The sequence below is a fragment of the Anomalospiza imberbis genome, chromosome 8, assembly GCF_031753505.1.
Source record: "Anomalospiza imberbis isolate Cuckoo-Finch-1a 21T00152 chromosome 8, ASM3175350v1, whole genome shotgun sequence".
Taxonomy (NCBI): domain Eukaryota; kingdom Metazoa; phylum Chordata; class Aves; order Passeriformes; family Viduidae; genus Anomalospiza; species Anomalospiza imberbis.
This window is the reverse complement of record NC_089688.1, coordinates 30,150,287-30,166,039: the sequence shown is the minus strand read 5'-3', so window position 1 is coordinate 30,166,039 and position 15,753 is coordinate 30,150,287. Positions and strand designations below refer to the sequence as shown.

The 15,753-nt window shown below is 44.6% G+C and overlaps 1 protein-coding gene across 2 annotated transcripts in view; it reads right to left on the bottom strand.

Annotated features, from left to right (window-relative positions):
- Positions 1 to 262: 262 nt before the first annotated feature.
- The window catches only part of GRK5 (G protein-coupled receptor kinase 5), a 148,735-nt gene continuing 133,244 nt past the window's right edge, over positions 263 to 15,753 (bottom strand). For both annotated transcript variants that reach the window (XM_068198213.1, XM_068198214.1), the window contains 7 exons: positions 15,556 to 15,593; positions 14,655 to 14,744; positions 13,141 to 13,349; positions 5,238 to 5,375; positions 2,823 to 2,960; positions 1,882 to 2,013; positions 263 to 1,060 (listed from right to left, as the gene is read on the bottom strand). In XM_068198213.1, coding sequence (XP_068054314.1) covers positions 962 to 1,060; positions 1,882 to 2,013; positions 2,823 to 2,960; positions 5,238 to 5,375; positions 13,141 to 13,349; positions 14,655 to 14,744; positions 15,556 to 15,593 — 844 coding nt within the window. In that variant the 3' untranslated portion in view covers positions 263 to 961. The remainder of the gene's footprint in view (positions 1,061 to 1,881; positions 2,014 to 2,822; positions 2,961 to 5,237; positions 5,376 to 13,140; positions 13,350 to 14,654; positions 14,745 to 15,555; positions 15,594 to 15,753) is intronic.

Sequence of the window (15,753 nt, the reverse complement as noted above, 5' to 3'; positions counted from 1 at the left end):
TCTCATTTCAGCAGGTGCAGGTTTGAAGTCCTAGAAAAAGAAATGGACATTTGCTTTCCTGGTCACCTCTCCCTCAGCTTTGTTCTGCCTGTCACTAGAAACAGTACAAACACTAGTGAAGGAAAAGAGCTTAAAACAGGGCTCCCTTTCTAACTAAAAAGCCTTTGATGGAACAACAACATAAGTGCAAATCTCAGCTGTGCTGGTCCCAAGACATCACAAACCATCAGCATAGCAAGTAGCATTTTTGAATGCATCAAAATCTTGTCTTTTAGCATTTAATGCGAGACATTACAAACTAATGAAGAGGAGAAATGTATGCAGTGTTGCTGTAAACCAAATATACAGATGTAAAATAATTAAGAATAAACTGTTCCATAAAAATGCATGTCAATAAACCCCCGTCTGATAAAGTGATTTATGAAGAATTTTCTAGAATTGCTAAAAAGAATGATTTCTCGTTTGAGGCTCTGGAAGTCTTGAGTCACATTTTGTTTCTTTTAAAAAAATGTCTTAAAACACATGGCTTTACAGCTGCTGCTTGGAAAATATACACCTCCAAAGTCTGACTTTCATTTAAATACAAATGTACAAAATGTAAACTGAGACAATAGAGAAATTTACAAAACTTTTCTTTAAAAATAATAAAGACAAAATTCAGTTCTAGTATGATGCTATTTAAATACGTGCAAGTAGTCATGTTCATTGAATTTCTATTGCAATGTTCTAAAGAGACAAATTTGATTCACACAGTCTTGAGTGCCACCTCCAAAAACAGACCTGAGTGGAAATTTCTTCTTAAAATGTGAGGCTCCACTGGAAGGAATGGATAGAAAATCTCCATTTGGGGAGATCCAGATTTTCTTTTTTTCACTCAACGGTGGAGGCTCTCTCATCCACAGAAGCTCCAGAGATTATAGTGGAAGGATGCAACATGTTGTTTCATAGGACTGAGCTGGAACTAGCTGCTTCCAGTGGAGTTTGAACTTACGTGATTTGAATTTATGTGATGATTTAAACTGGCCTTTGAATTTGGCGAACTCTTTGAATTGTTCTGATGCTGTAGGAAGAGGAAGAAAATGACAATTAGATTTCCATAATATGCCATGGTTTTATTTTTAATCCAACATCATTCATTTTATGATACTGGCTGGACTGCAAGACTCTTGCTTGAAGATCCTCAGATGCAAAATATTCTCCATTTTCCTACCTGTAGTCTCTCTAGGTCAGCAGAACCGTGACAGTTCTTGAGGAATGCAGCAAAGAAGACTCACTCGAGCTCCAGGAGCCAAATCAATTCACTGCAAAATGTCAGCATCTGCTAAATCTGACTAATACAGAGGGTACCTGCCAATGCTCAGGCATGGCTTTAACCCTACAGAAATAGACCAGTCTAAGAATGTTATTGACATTTGCAAGTGGTGCCATGGTGCCTCATGAAAGCTCCACATTATGTTTGATCCAGGTTGCTCTCTTCTTTAATATCTTGGTTTCCTGCCACAACTGCCTCCCCCTCCCTCAAAACGTGCATTTTCCTTTTTTTTTTTTTTTTTTTTTAAACACATAAATCAAGGATTTTCACAAGGAACTTCTTAAAACCATAGGACAGTTTCAAAAGGCATTTCGGCATACCACTGAAAAACAGGCTGGGTAAGAAGTTTTCAACTGCTGGAAACAAAACTCATGAGCAACACTGGAACGGTGGCAAAAAAAAAAAAAAATCACACAAGGTAGATGAAAAACTTGGGATATTGATGTAAATGTGAGAGCCAGCCCTCTCTAAGATGCACTGCCCTTATCCTAGCAGAAATATCACCACAACAGGGCTGTGAAAACAGGCATCTACAGGAATTTCCTGGTCTTAGTCATAAAAGATCTCACCTGTCGCTTAAATATTCTCTGTAGCAATCCTTTCTTGGGTGGCTCTGGGGGGTAGCTTTTGTTTAGGTCTGGTGAAATAGTACCATTTGGTCCAAATACATTCAGCTCCTTGAAGCACTCTGTTTCTATCATCTAGTGGAATATAGTGTGAGAGAGAGGGGAAAAAAAAAGGAATTATTCATCTGCACTAAATAAATTCCAGTAGTGCTAGGTTCTTCAAAGTCAGCAGTGTGTGAGGAGAGTTAACAGTAAGATTCCTGCTGGTGTCTGTAGAGGGCAAATAGAGTGTATGAAAACCAGAGGCCGAGTCTGCTCCGCGTGTTTGCATCAGACTTGTCAGAAGCTGCCCCACAAGACTTTCTGTTCTTTCCTTTAGCATTGTGGAGAATATCAGGCAAAGACAGGCACACTTACAAAATCCCAGTTATTAGCAGCCCTCTGCCCAAGTGGATCTGCTGTTTGGTGCAGAGCTGGATTCTGAAATCCACTGTTGGCTGTGGTTTGATACCAAACAGAAACAAAGACCAAGACATGGAAATGCTGGAGGAGTTCAGGGTCCAGAGTTAACTGCTGCAGCTGGGGCTGATTGCAGACAGTGGGTGAGAGCAGGGTCACCAGCGGAGGATCCTTCCCTTAAGGATTTCCAACTGAACCACAGAAGGTGCTGAGGGCTGTCGAAACACCTCTGTAGAAATCCAGGAGGAGGAAGCACAGTAGGATCCTTGCCAATTTACACAAATACACAGAGCCAACAGATACAGTCACCTGAACCTGACATCTGTGGTACATTACAGATCTTGAAAGAGGCCATTTGTAACTCATGAAAGCATTAGAGTCTGGCAAGTTATCCAGTAGCTATATATTACTGGAACATAGAGCTCCTCTTAAATTGTCTGTGTTACGGGGTTTATTGCAGTAACTTTGCTATGATACATCCTTACCTCATTTTGCCATGGAATAGACACTGATCCTGTGGAAAACTTGGAATAGAAATCGTCATCTGTTTGGTCCAGGTTAACTCCTTTCACTGTGGAGAACTGCTCAATGTCTAACACATCCTTGCAGTACACTGCTCTGGGCTATGTCAGCAGAAAAAAAAGGAGAAATGACAAGAGGAAAAATATTTCTGAGTCGGACCATGTGCTTTCATTCACAGATTCAGTCAAGTGAGAATGTCTAACAAGTGTGTGTCTGCATCCTCCTTCTCCAGACTTGCTCTGCCTGCATGTTTATCATCAAAGGCTGACTTCACTTTAAGCACATTAAGCTTCCTATTCTGAAGTTCTCAAAGCATCAGTCAAAGTGTGTTTTAGTCATCCATGTACCATCTGGTTAAGAGGTGAGAGGAAAAGGACAGAAAGAGCCAGAAAAGAAAAATGGAACCCGTCTTTTAATTTAGAGAGGGAACAACAGAAAACCAGAATGTTTACGAGTGGCACACTGGAGAGAGCTCTGAAAAGAGGCCTCAGATAGAAGTGCCCTCCTGCCCAGATAGCTGTGGAGTTTGCAGCTTGGAAGTTTAAAGGAATGTATCCTAACTGCTAAAGAAAACAGAGGAGGTTTGGCATTTTTCCATTGTTTTTATTAATAGCTCAGCTGCTGGAAGCTGCCCAGAATTACCTCTATTAACTCTTTTAACTTGGCTGCATTTCTTCAAAGGAACAGTCAAATGGCTTTGCCTTTTTGAACTACTCAGTTTTCTGGGATGACAGAGACAAAACTCTTTGCAGTGACGGAACTTTCAGCTCCTACTCCAGCAGTCAGCCCCAGGGAGCAGAAAGAGTCATCAGTGGCTACCTGCCACAGGCAGCGTGTATGCCCAGAGATTTCCCATCACCAGCACAGCCACCCTTTGGTGTGCAGGGATAATTGAGGGGTGGCTTGTGGGACCAGCCTGACCTGCTGAACCCCAGCCCGTGCGGAACCCTACTGTCTGTCTGTGCTACCAGGACTGCCCAGCCAGGGGTCCAACAGTGCAGCACTTTATTTATCTGGATCTGAGCACTGTGACCAAACCAATTGACCTAACTCCTGGCAGAAGTCCTGTTTGCTGAAGGCTGTATCCCTCTGCATTCCTGACAGCTGCAATCCACAACATTTTTGTGGAGATGGAGTAACGTAGAAGAGGATGGAGATTCACTTCTGCCATTGGCTATATAGCTTTGGGTGATTCAGCTGACTTCAGTAAAGACTGGGAGATCGATGGATGGAGTGCCAAATAAATTAAATTAGGGGCAACTCCTGAGCTCTCAATAAATAGCCATAAAAATTTATGTGCCTTTGCTTTTGCAAATATGTCTCTAAGAGGTGCCTTCTAGGCCTTATGTGCCACAGTTTTTATGCACTCTGGCGGATCCCAAATTTGAGCCCAGAATTTTATAATTTTCTACATCAGAAAGAAATAGTAGCTCGTCTCTTATTTCTTCCCACTAAAGCAGGTCGTAACACCATGGGCTAATTGGCAGGAATAACTAGGCTGCATAGTAAAATGTAAAGCAAAACCAGAGCAACTAAAGTAAACTTTTGTAGTGCTCAAACCACTTTGGTTTGGTTGAGCCTGCAGCAACGGGAATGGGAGCTGCCAAGATGTTACTTTCTTTAATATGTTAAAATGGCAGTGTTTACTTAGAACCATATGGGGACTTTAAGGATAGAAGCTCCAGCCAGAAAGAGAGCCCTGCAGGAGGGAAATAATCAGATAGCTCTGCGCACTGGGCTAGAAACCGATACCACAAAAGGGTGGAAAAAGTTTTGTTGTTGCCAATGCAACGCAGCCTTTCAGTATGTGTGAGCCTGGTGTGTAAATCTGAGTAAGGACTCGGTGTTGGGTTCTGTGCCCCATTATACCAAAAAGCTCCAAATGCTCTCTCAGGTCCAAGTCACCTTCCCTGCTTGAGGTGACACTCGATAGCTGAGCCTGGTTCAGATTCTCTGTAGCAAACTACTTTTCTCATGATCCAGTTCTGGAGTCTGTATTTCTGGTTTCACCTCTATAAACCTGCATGCACACATTTGGCTTTCACTGCTGATTGTCCCAAGCACCACCTGGTTCTGAGCACACTTATTTTCACAGTAATGCCATGGATAAGGGTTCCCAATGCCTCCAGTGTCATGCAGGAACGCTGTGGTAAAAAGAGTGGGAATGGATCAAGCCCCAGATTACCAGCCTGCATCCACATGCCCACAGAGCCCTCTCTCCTCTTCCTCCCAGCCTCCCCACTCCAGCCCCACCACTTATCACACCTTCCTGGGGTAGCTACCTGTGCAGAGAGCGATGACAGCCCTGAGAGAGAGAAGGTATTTTAGAAACAAACCTCTTAAAAGAGGCCACCGGTGGTTCTTGCTATCGTACTTACATCAGGCACAAAGGGAGGATCCAGCATTCCTGCTTCTAACCACTTGAAATTCATGCTCTTGAAAAAGGGGTGTCTCTTCACTTCCGCTGCACCTTCCCCTTGACATCCCAGCCGCTGCTTCACGTCTTTGGTGAGGAGCTGAAATGTGCCAACAGGAATGGTGAGGGTGTCAGTAAAGCAAGAGCTCCACAAAGATATTTTTATCTCCACTTGTTTTTGAATGTGCCCACAGGGAAGTACAGACGGGAGGTGCAACTGCTGTTACTTAAAAGCTGAAGTTAAATGGATTAGGACTGCACTGTTCTACATGCTAGTGAAATCCTCAAAAAATCCCCTGCTGTAAAGTATTTACAGTCAAAATAGAGACCATTTATTTTGCCTGCTTTCAGTTAACACATTCAAGAGATCTGACATGCCCTAGTAACATATAAAGATGCCACTTTCTTATATGTTACCTACATATAAAGATGTTGCATTCATAAGTTCCATGTGCTTTGTCTCAGTTTTTTTTTTTTTTTTATGTTTGTAAGAATAATTTTCCCTCAGAAGAACAGGTGCTTAGGAAAAACCAAAAACACCAAACTGTATTTCCCTCACCCATTGCACTACATTCCAGTACATCACATGGCACATTGGACCAACCCTTTGCAGTCATGGGCTTATCCTTGCTGAACTCAAGGGGACTTCCATCCACAGAGCCAATGCCCAGTATTAATCCTCAGTTCTGCCTTGTTTGTTTTCAGAGAAGGGCAGTGCACAACCTCTACCTGCTACAGCAAGTCCTGCCTGTTTCCTGGGTACCCATAATGGAGCAATGCCCACTGACTCAACTCAGCATCTTTGCTCTATCAGATAATCAAGTCCATGAACAGAAACGTTGTGATATTTACAGGGGAGACTCAACAGCACTTTCCAGTGCAAGAGAGCTGGAGAGGCACCTTGGATAAGGGCACGTCACTAACAGACAAGGGGGAATGGCTTTAAACTGAAGGAAGGCAGGTTCAGATATTAGGAAGAAATTGTTCCCTGAGGGTGGTGGGGCCCTGGCACAGGTTGCCCAGAGAAGCTGTGGCTGCCCCTGGATCCCTGGAGGCGCCCAGCTCCAGGCTGAACAGGGCTTGGAGCAGCCTGTCCAGCGGAAGGCGTCTCTGTTAGACTGGACGGTGTTACGGACCCCTCCAACGCACACCTTCCCGCGGCTCCATCGGCGATCCTGAGCCGCTCGGGCGGTGCCGCCGGGAGGCAGCAGAGGAAAGGGCAGCGCGGCGGGGCCGGGCGGCGAGCGCCGCCCGCCAGCGGCAGCGGGGCCGGGGGCCGCTCCGGGGCACGGCGGATGGGGGGTGTGGGCTCCCGCCGCTCCGCCGCCGCTGTCCCCGGCTTTGCTGGCCCGCAGTCGGGCCAGAAGCAGCGCTCGGCCCTGCCCGGCTGGGCTGTGCACGGGAAGGGCACCGAAAGCATCGGCAAAGCGCACCGGGCTCGGCAGCAGGCGGGGCAGGGGCTGGGTCGCGCTCTCTGAGCCCGGGCAGGCACCGGCACCGGGAGCACCCCCGGGAGCGCCCCCGGGACCGTCCCAGCTGCGGTGATAGGATGCCAGCACCTTTGGGCAGGCTGGGGAGGAGTCCCGTGTTCTCGGGTGCATCCCTGTAGGAGCAGGACCGGGAGCCAGGCAGGTTTCCCGCTGAGGAAAAGCTGCCTGGAGATTGTGTGCCCAGCTCAGGGCTTGTGTGCCCAGCTCAGGGCTTGTGTGCCCAGCTCAGGGCCTGTGTGCCCCAGCACCTTCTGCCCCAGCCACCGAGGTAGCAGTCCAGCTCAGCTACCTCATCTCACCAACGGGGAACTTGGAAATATTTTGTTGCTAATGTCGTGTTGTGCACTTTCCTCTGGTGCCTGGCTGGAGCTGGGGTTTCTTGTCCTTATCAGGGGTTTACAGTGTCACAGCTCTTCAGGGTTCTCTGAACACTCTGCTACCACTGGGCATTTCTACCATCTGAGCATTGGTGGTTTTCTTATCTGACTTCCAACAACCACCTCAGTTCTGCTTCTGTGTTGCTGGGGGCCTCATTTCCAGCCTGAGATGGCAAATGGCTTTGGCAATCCGTGTGCCCCATGGGTACAGAGGCCACCCTCCAGCCCAGCCTAAACAAGCTGCAGCAGCAGCAACCAAGCCAGAAATGGTGGTGAAGGGGCTTGTAGACATAAGAGTTTTCTGCTCAGGTCTTTCTGCCTCAGCAGCAGCAGCAGCAGCAGCAGCAGCAGCAACAGGAATAGCAGGGACAGAATGGTTGGAGAACAGGTTTAAAGCGACTGGTGCTGGCCGCAGTAGCAACGTTCAGCTTCCAAATAGCAACAGCCCTTTCTTCCCCACACTCTCCTCTGCCTCTGATGCTGCCAAGGTGGTTACATCTGGGCTGACAGATCATAAGTGGAAGTGGCTGATCCATAAATGTAAAAAGACTTGAGGAAACATCTGTATGCCTTGCCATTCTCAGAGCAGAGAGATTCACATGATACTGTACCACATCCATCTGGCTCACTGCAAAAGATCTGTCTCAGAGCACTTCTCTGGACTTTGCTTTCCTCGCTAGAAGGAAAGAGGGATGCTTTGCTTTCAAATAACTGCATTAGACTTTGAGTTCTCATAGTCCTGAGACTAGGATTTTTGTTGTGAGGTGGTGTTTTTTTTTTTTTTTTTTTTTTTTTTTTTTTAATCCTATGTTCTAGTCTATTTGAAGATGATTGCTTTGGAATTTCCAGTCAGAATCTGGCTTGCTCTATTCTGGTTGGGCAAAGAAATCAAAAGTTATTTTAATCTTTTATTCTCATGTCAGTAGGACTTTCCTGATGGTTGGAAAGAAGAATCTGAAAGCAGAAGGACCATTTTTAGTACCCATGGCTCTGATATACTTTTGGAAATGATACCTTGGACTTTGGAGCAAGTGATGGTAGGGAGGGATAGATTTGGACTTGCTTGGAGATGATACAGGAGACCTCTACAGTCTCTGCTCTCAAGTCAGCTCTGAAGGGATGAAAAGGGGGTTATTTCCCATCTCTGCAGTCTGGATTCTGGACTTAGTGGGGAGACCAAGCTGATGTGTGAATTTGCCCTTGTCAGGCTGTAAGATGTCTGGAGTGTGTGGTCAGAGAAAAGGGTAGCTGAGGACAGAAAAAGGCTGCCTGGAGATTCCTGGGTTCCTCCATGACAAACAAGGGAGTATTCAGTAACTTCAGATGCAAGAAGGAAGTTTCTGGAGCATGAATGCAGTTGGTTGTGGGTGGCTGGCCACTGCTGGCTGAAAGACACAAAAGGGAACAGGCCACTTGGGAATAGGCTGGGACTGAAAGAACAGAGAAAGGAGAGGATTCTCCTGCAAAACCCTACTGCAGGGGAGCAGCTGCAGTCTCCTGAGAGTCCTAGGAGAGTCACAATGGAGAAAAATGTTAGAAATAAATGGAATTTGAAAAGCTGTAGATGCAGCCAGCTATAGAGAGGGCAACAGGTGAAACCAGACATTCTTCCTGGCTTCTGTTGTGGATATCAAGACATAGCATGGAATAGAATATTTTCCAGAAGGAAGAATCCTTCCTTTCACCAAGGAATAATTAGTCTTTCACCATTTCCTGCAGCCCCAGAAGCTTTCTGCAATAGTAAATCCATGCAAGAGCCTGAAATATGCATCCATTTGGGAATCTGATGTGGAAAAGAGAATGGAGATAACAACAGTATAAGTCATCTCTACACTTTTGTTTAATTTGGCTTCAAAAGGTTTATTTAATATGAATAGAGAGCAGAACAAAAGCAACTCCATCAGGCTGATGACAAGCCCTCCTGGGACAGCAGTGCAAGGGACCCCATTGAAGGTAATTTAAATATAATTCTACAGTAGAGCCTGCAGATAATTCACAGTTTCAAATCTGGACATGGCCTGGGCCACCCAATCATGCATGAAGTTAATGCCAAGCAGCAGAGCTGTGTGTTCTGGTAAAAAAGGCTCCAGTTGACACTGGATATTTAGGGTTTAGTCTACAGAGTTCATGGGCAGAGCATGACTAGAACAGGACTGTCAAAGAGAGTCTTGAGTAGCAGCGATAAAGTTCCATCAAGATCTTGATATAAAGAGCTCTCTGATACTTTCATGTCACTCATTTGATGCCCACTGGGTATTCAAACTCTGCAATGTCTGAGACTTTTTTCCATGACTTTGTTTTGCTTCCTTTACAAAAAGAAACAACTGTTGTGAGGATGCTAAAAAAAGCCAAAAGTCCCCAAAGTGCTGTTTTGGGGACTTCTATAGTCCAAAGCACTGTTTTATCTTCATGTGATCAGTCAGATCATCTCCAGATCATACCATGTAATAAATAATTCCAAGTTCTAATATGTTAGTCCTAAAATTATAGGAATAAGGAAAACAAAAAATTGCCACTCATGAAAGGAGACAAGGGGAATGCTAAAACCATTTCCATTGACCCAGCTGATCAAGCAGTTTAAGGAGCCACCTAGCTAAAGTTCAGCCCTGACACTGAAGTAAACATATTATTTTTTGCAATTTTTAGAGAATGGAAAAGCAATACTATTGTCAATTACTATATGAGAGCAGAGAGATGAAAGAGCAGTTATCCTTGGGCACTGATAAACTTCAAGTGTCATAATGCTGATTTCCATGGGATGAAAGCAGAAAGAAGGGATGGCAGCAGGCAGGAGCAGCTGTATGATGGAGAGCTCCTCATGGTAAGTAAGGAAAAGGAAAAAAATTGCTTTTAAGGAAAACAGAACTCATTATCTTTTAGTTGGTTGGGGGGGGCACTTTGCAAAGGGAATGGAGATCAGAAACATGGAACAGCTGAGGCTGGAAGCCGCATCTGGACATGCTCTAGTCCAATCCCTCTGCTGAAAGCAGAGTTTCCTAGAGCAGGTTGTTCCAGACCTTGTCCGGTTGGGCTTTGGCTATCTCCAAGTGTGGAGACTACATACATAGCCTCTCTGGGCAACCTGTTCCACTATTTGGCTACCTTCACCATGGAAAAATGCTTCCTAATGTTCAGAGGGAACAGAACTGCTCCTGTGCCTCAGTTTGTTTCCCTTGCTTCCTGTCCTGTTACGGGACACCAAACCAGGAGTTTGTCTCTGTCTTCTTTACACCATCCCATCAGAGACCCCTTGTGTAGGGTAAAACGGGAGCTGCAGGGATAAAAGGCATCAGGGAAGACGAGTCTGTGGGAAATGCAGACAAGCAGGGCACTGACAGAGTGACAGAAGGGCACAGCAATGAGGGCCCATCCAACGCTGCTGACTTGAATGCACTTCAAGTCACATCTTTGGATGCATGACTGCACTTGTCAGGGAAAACACGCATGTACATCAGTGGAGTACGAGGCATAACCACAACAAACATGGAGCATTTCCTAGAAAGACTGGATTTTTTTCACAGAAAAAACACACCAGGAGCAGCTATGTTATATGGGAACTATGGGTTGGGGAGCTTCCCAGAAAGCCAGCTGCCCCTGTTCCTAATTATTTGTTATTCATCTCTGTTTCAGTCCAAAATGAGGTCTGATTTATGGGAAATTACTTACAAAATGAAACATGGAAATATGGGATGGATGATGATTAATGGGAGCTATGATATATGCCTGCAAAAATGCAAAAGGGCACAAACATCCAGGAGGGGAAGGTTGAGGTGGGGTGACACCAGAGGGTTTTCCTATGAGTAAATGAGTAAAGACAATGTATTTCCTGGTGGTGATTAGCTCATGAAGTAAGCTCTGAAGAAAAGGCTGGGCAACATAGTGGGAAACATTTCCTCACTCCTGCCCTGAAGAGTCCACTATGGGAAAGCCTTTTGTGTTGGATCTTAGAGAAGACTCAAGTTTCATTTATGTATTGCAACTTTTTGCTTCATTTTGCAGATATGATGGGTACTTTATGACTCTTTTGTTTCCTTGTTAAGATGCTGATGCAAAGAAACAAAGTTCTGGTTTTCAATATAAAAAGCAAAAAGAAATTGAGAAAATATGTTTGAATAATGGATTTAAAAATAAAAAACCATCAATTGATAAAATAAATTACTTTTGGATGGGAAACCACAAACGCCATCACACTCAGTATCAGGACTCAGACTCTTCCTGGCTCAAGATACTAATGCTCAGAAAAGGAAAGGTTATCTTTGGATCCATTAATAGTTTGCACAAACCACCTCAATAAACATGCCACATGATTGGATGGGGAAGCAGTAGTAATCAAGTTTTCAGGAATAAATTATATATAGTCCAAGCTTCCCTGAGGCAAGAGAAAGAATTAGATGATCTCCTGAGGTCCAGACTCCCTGAAACCAGAGTCTCCATGGCTGGAAGATGAAAATGACCACTACAGTGTCATGGCTGTCTGCTGCCCTGGGAATGTGGTAGGTCATCTACAGCAATATCCCATCAATGCTACATTTAATTCTCCTCAGCTTTAAGTTCTCATGGTTATTTTCAAAGTATATGTTCATTCTGTTATGCAAGGGAAAAAAAAGAGTAACAAGAAGGGCTTCAACAGGTATGTCACCCAGGAAAGGGGGGGTCAGACTATGTGATCTTTAAAGGTCCCTTTCAACCCAAACTGTACCGATTCTGTGTTGCAAGCGGCAAGGCAAAATTTCTGCCTCACATCTCCATTTCAGATTAGCAGGACAAATTCCCTGCCACTCCAGCAGATGCTGCTCCTCACCTGGTGAGAGCTGAGACGCTGCCTGAGGAGAGAAGGCAGCCTGCTGGGGCACATGGGATGGTCTGTGAGAGCCCATGGCTGCCCCAGGTCCTCCCATGTCAGCTTCGCTGGGGGCTCTGCATCACCAGTTAAGGGCAGTGAGTGGCCCGGAGCATCTATCTACCGTGATGTCAGTTAAATACCACCCCGAGGATTCAGGAATGACTCGGTGCACTGTGAGTTAATGACTTCCAGGCATGACTCTTGGCAGTGCTACCGTTATTATTTTGCAAGGAGACTTCAGCGTCTCTTCATGCAGCCAGCCAACCAGAGTGTTGTGGATCTGCTCTTTGCTTGCCTGTTGCACAAGACATTGGGGAAACCTCCCCTACCTTTTTGTTGACCATTCTGCCCTTTCATTCTCCCTCTACCAGCAAACATAGATAGGTCATTGTCTCCAAAGGAGACTTCACTCCTTAGCAAACAACACCCAGAAAAAGGCCACATCCTTTTCCAAATTACAATCCAGCCTTCTAAAGATGGATGTCAACAAGACATTGATGAATTCAGATTCAGCTTTGAGATTTCTCAGAGGGATTGAGGATTTCCATTGTCAGACATGGCTATTGTGCTGCGAAAATGACTCCCAGCTGAAGGAGTGAGAAAACATTTTGAAGAACAGCTCAACAGTATTAAGAAAAGCTGGATACCCTGGCACCCCGGGGGAAAAGCTGCTAACAAAGTTAGTGAGATGGGCCGGGACAACATTTGAGTGTCACAATAATTTCATTGCATAATCTTTGTCCTGCTTACCCCCAGCTCTCACCAAAGACAATGGAAGCGTGGGGTTTGCAGTTCCTTGCAGGAGACAATCAGACTCTTGCATCATCAAGTCCTTTTTCTTTTTTTCTACAAGGTTATAAAAGACAGAAATGCGTTCTTGACTGCAAACTAACATTCAAAGTCTCATGAGAATAGATACCGCTCCCTTGGCCATAAGACTTTGGAGAGGGCTCAGGATGACCATAATGAATCTCATGGAGAAACTAGCCCAAATAAACAGAGTTTGAATGAATAGAGAGTGCAGTCATCCCATCCACAGATGAGCTTCGTTAGTCCTTGTTTCTGCAGCCCCTCCATGGCACCCTGTTACTGCTCAGACCATGTCAGACACAGCTTGTTAATGAAGCTGCCCCACTGAGCCTCCCAGCCCCTTACCATTTTACAGATGGACTTGGCCTCCTCAGAGAACTTATGGGAGTACACCTCCTCTGTCTCCAGCACTCTTCTGTCCACTTCTTCCCTCTTCACCTTCTCTTTCCTTCCACGGAATGGCGATTGCCCAGCAATCATTTCATAAATGAGACAGCCTAACCCCCAGTAGTCAGGGCTGAGTGTGTATCTCTGGTTGTTCAACACCTCCGGAGCTGTGGAGGAGAGTGAGATGCCTTGTGGAAATGCTTGGTATTTACACAGGCAGAGCACTTAAATGCCTCGAAGTTTCATTTTGGTGACTGGATACACATGCACAGAGAATGGTGGGTAAAATACAAAAATGCCTCCTGACTGCAGTTGAGGGCATTACTGGAAATGCAGCATGCTACATGCCATGGTGTTCTCTCTACATGCTACATGCTTTGTGCATGCTGCCTTATGACTTCTCTTTCAACTCAGTGCAATTAAAAAAAAATCACGAAAGAAATTAGTTCTAAATATTAAGCAGAGACCTAATTTTAAGAGTTCCTCCAGATTTCTCCACTTAGGGAAGAAAGGAAATGCAAACACACATCCTGTAAACAGCTGTGACATTTCTTCAAAAGCAAATTCTGTCTCTTTGGTCAATTCATAGCTTTTCTTTTTCCCCTTTAAAGAAACTCCAATCCATTAATTTTGTGTTGCAACCACAGACAATGCTTTTGGGCAGAGAGTCACTGTCTTGCAGGCACCCTCACCTCCATGCAGGGGTACAAACACACATCCTCACGTGCTCACAAGCACAGAGCCTTAGTGTGCACGCAAACTTACACTGAGATAACAAAATTTAGACATGACAACTGATTTGCTTGCTTTCATTAAAGTCTCCATATGGTGAAACAGTGGCTCACATCAGCTAGTTTCTATTCAGTCAAATAAGCATAAGCAATTTTTACTCGAAGAAATATGCCCACCCAGAGAATGCATGAAAATAATTACATTGAGTTTAGAAAACAGATCTAGTTAAATAAGGGAGTGTAGTTTTGGTGAGTTTTTTTTACCAATGTACAAATCTCTACTTGTCTTTTGTGCAGCCTCCCCTGCACACAGAGGAAAGCTCAAGATGACCTCGGTCAAGATGACCATAGGTGTGGACTCACCCATTTTATCCTAACCATGCAAATACATTGTAACTCCTATACAAAGCAGCAACTAGAAAGAAACCTTTATTTTGGCACATAATCCTCCTAAGATAAATCTACACTAAAATCACTAGAATCCCAGTTGCTGTCTCCCCTTTCAATTTGCTTTGTTGATTTAAGGTTATAGACCAGCCTCACTGAGAGCTGTAGAGGTCCAGCCTTTCACCCTCTTCTGATTTTCACTGTCAGGATTTCTGTAGGAGTTGCTGCATGAAACTGGACCCAGCTGAATGTGAATATTTTTTATTCTTTTTCTTAAGCTTTCTTGGCAGAAATATCTCTAAAACTCAAGTAATCTCAGCAAATGTTTAAAAAGATGAACTGTGGAAGACTTACCCATATACCCTACTGTTCCTACTCTTCCACGGATTGATTCACCCTCGGGGATTTTAACAGCTAGACCCAAATCAGATATTCTAATATGGCCTGGAAGGAAAAAAGAAACAAAACAACACAAAGCAGATATAATAACCTGACCCAAATTAGTCCAAAACCCACAACTGTGGTCATTGCTAAACTACTCTTGCAATTTACTGCTCAGGCATTTTAAGAAAAGAGTGTTCTGAATCACTGAATTGGAGCAGTTTCATTGATATGGAAAAGAGGAATTATTAAGGGCTCTACAACACGGAAATAAATGTTAACAGTAAGGCTGTGGACTGCAGCAGATCGTATTAGGTATTTTAAAACCAATGAAAAAGAGGCAGAGAGAAGCACGCTGTGGGGAAGTATCTTGAACTGATCACAGAGGATGGATGGGCTGACACAATTCTGTAAATCTGTGATGGCTGAAGAGGTTACATCTGGTCTGCAAGTCAGCACGAGATTTGATTATCGCTGCCTCCAGCAACGAAAGGGTGGGTACCTGGGCTTGCATAAAAGCAGCCTTGGCTCAGCAGAGGATGAAAGTACTTTGAAAAATGGAGAGGGAAGCACAGATTTAGAAATTAGAACTCCATGTTGCACCAGCCTTGCAACAAGGATGGAAAACAACAGGGAAAGGCAGAGAGCCCCAGCAATGCCGAGCTCTCGAGAACAGCCCCTGCTGAGGGCACGGCTGCTTCCTTCCATCTGTGCAGCGAGCTCCAGCAGCTCACCCACCCCACGACAGGAATATTAGTGTATGCTGAGCCTCTTAATCACTTCAGAGCATTATTTGTCTTTGTGCAATATATATCCTGAAACTAACTTAATCTACTTTACTGTGAAAGCATCTCTGTAAACCTCCGAGACTTACCATAATCATCCAGCAGGATATTTTCTGGCTTCAGATCTCTGGAAATGAAAGATAGCAGTTATGGGTATGAAGCTAGTTTTGATAACATAACCATACAACTGCGTGAGGGCATTTATTACTAGTAATAAACCAACTGAGTGTCAACTCAAACAGCAAGGAACTCCTGAAACCAATAGAACCTTTTACAACTCACTTCAC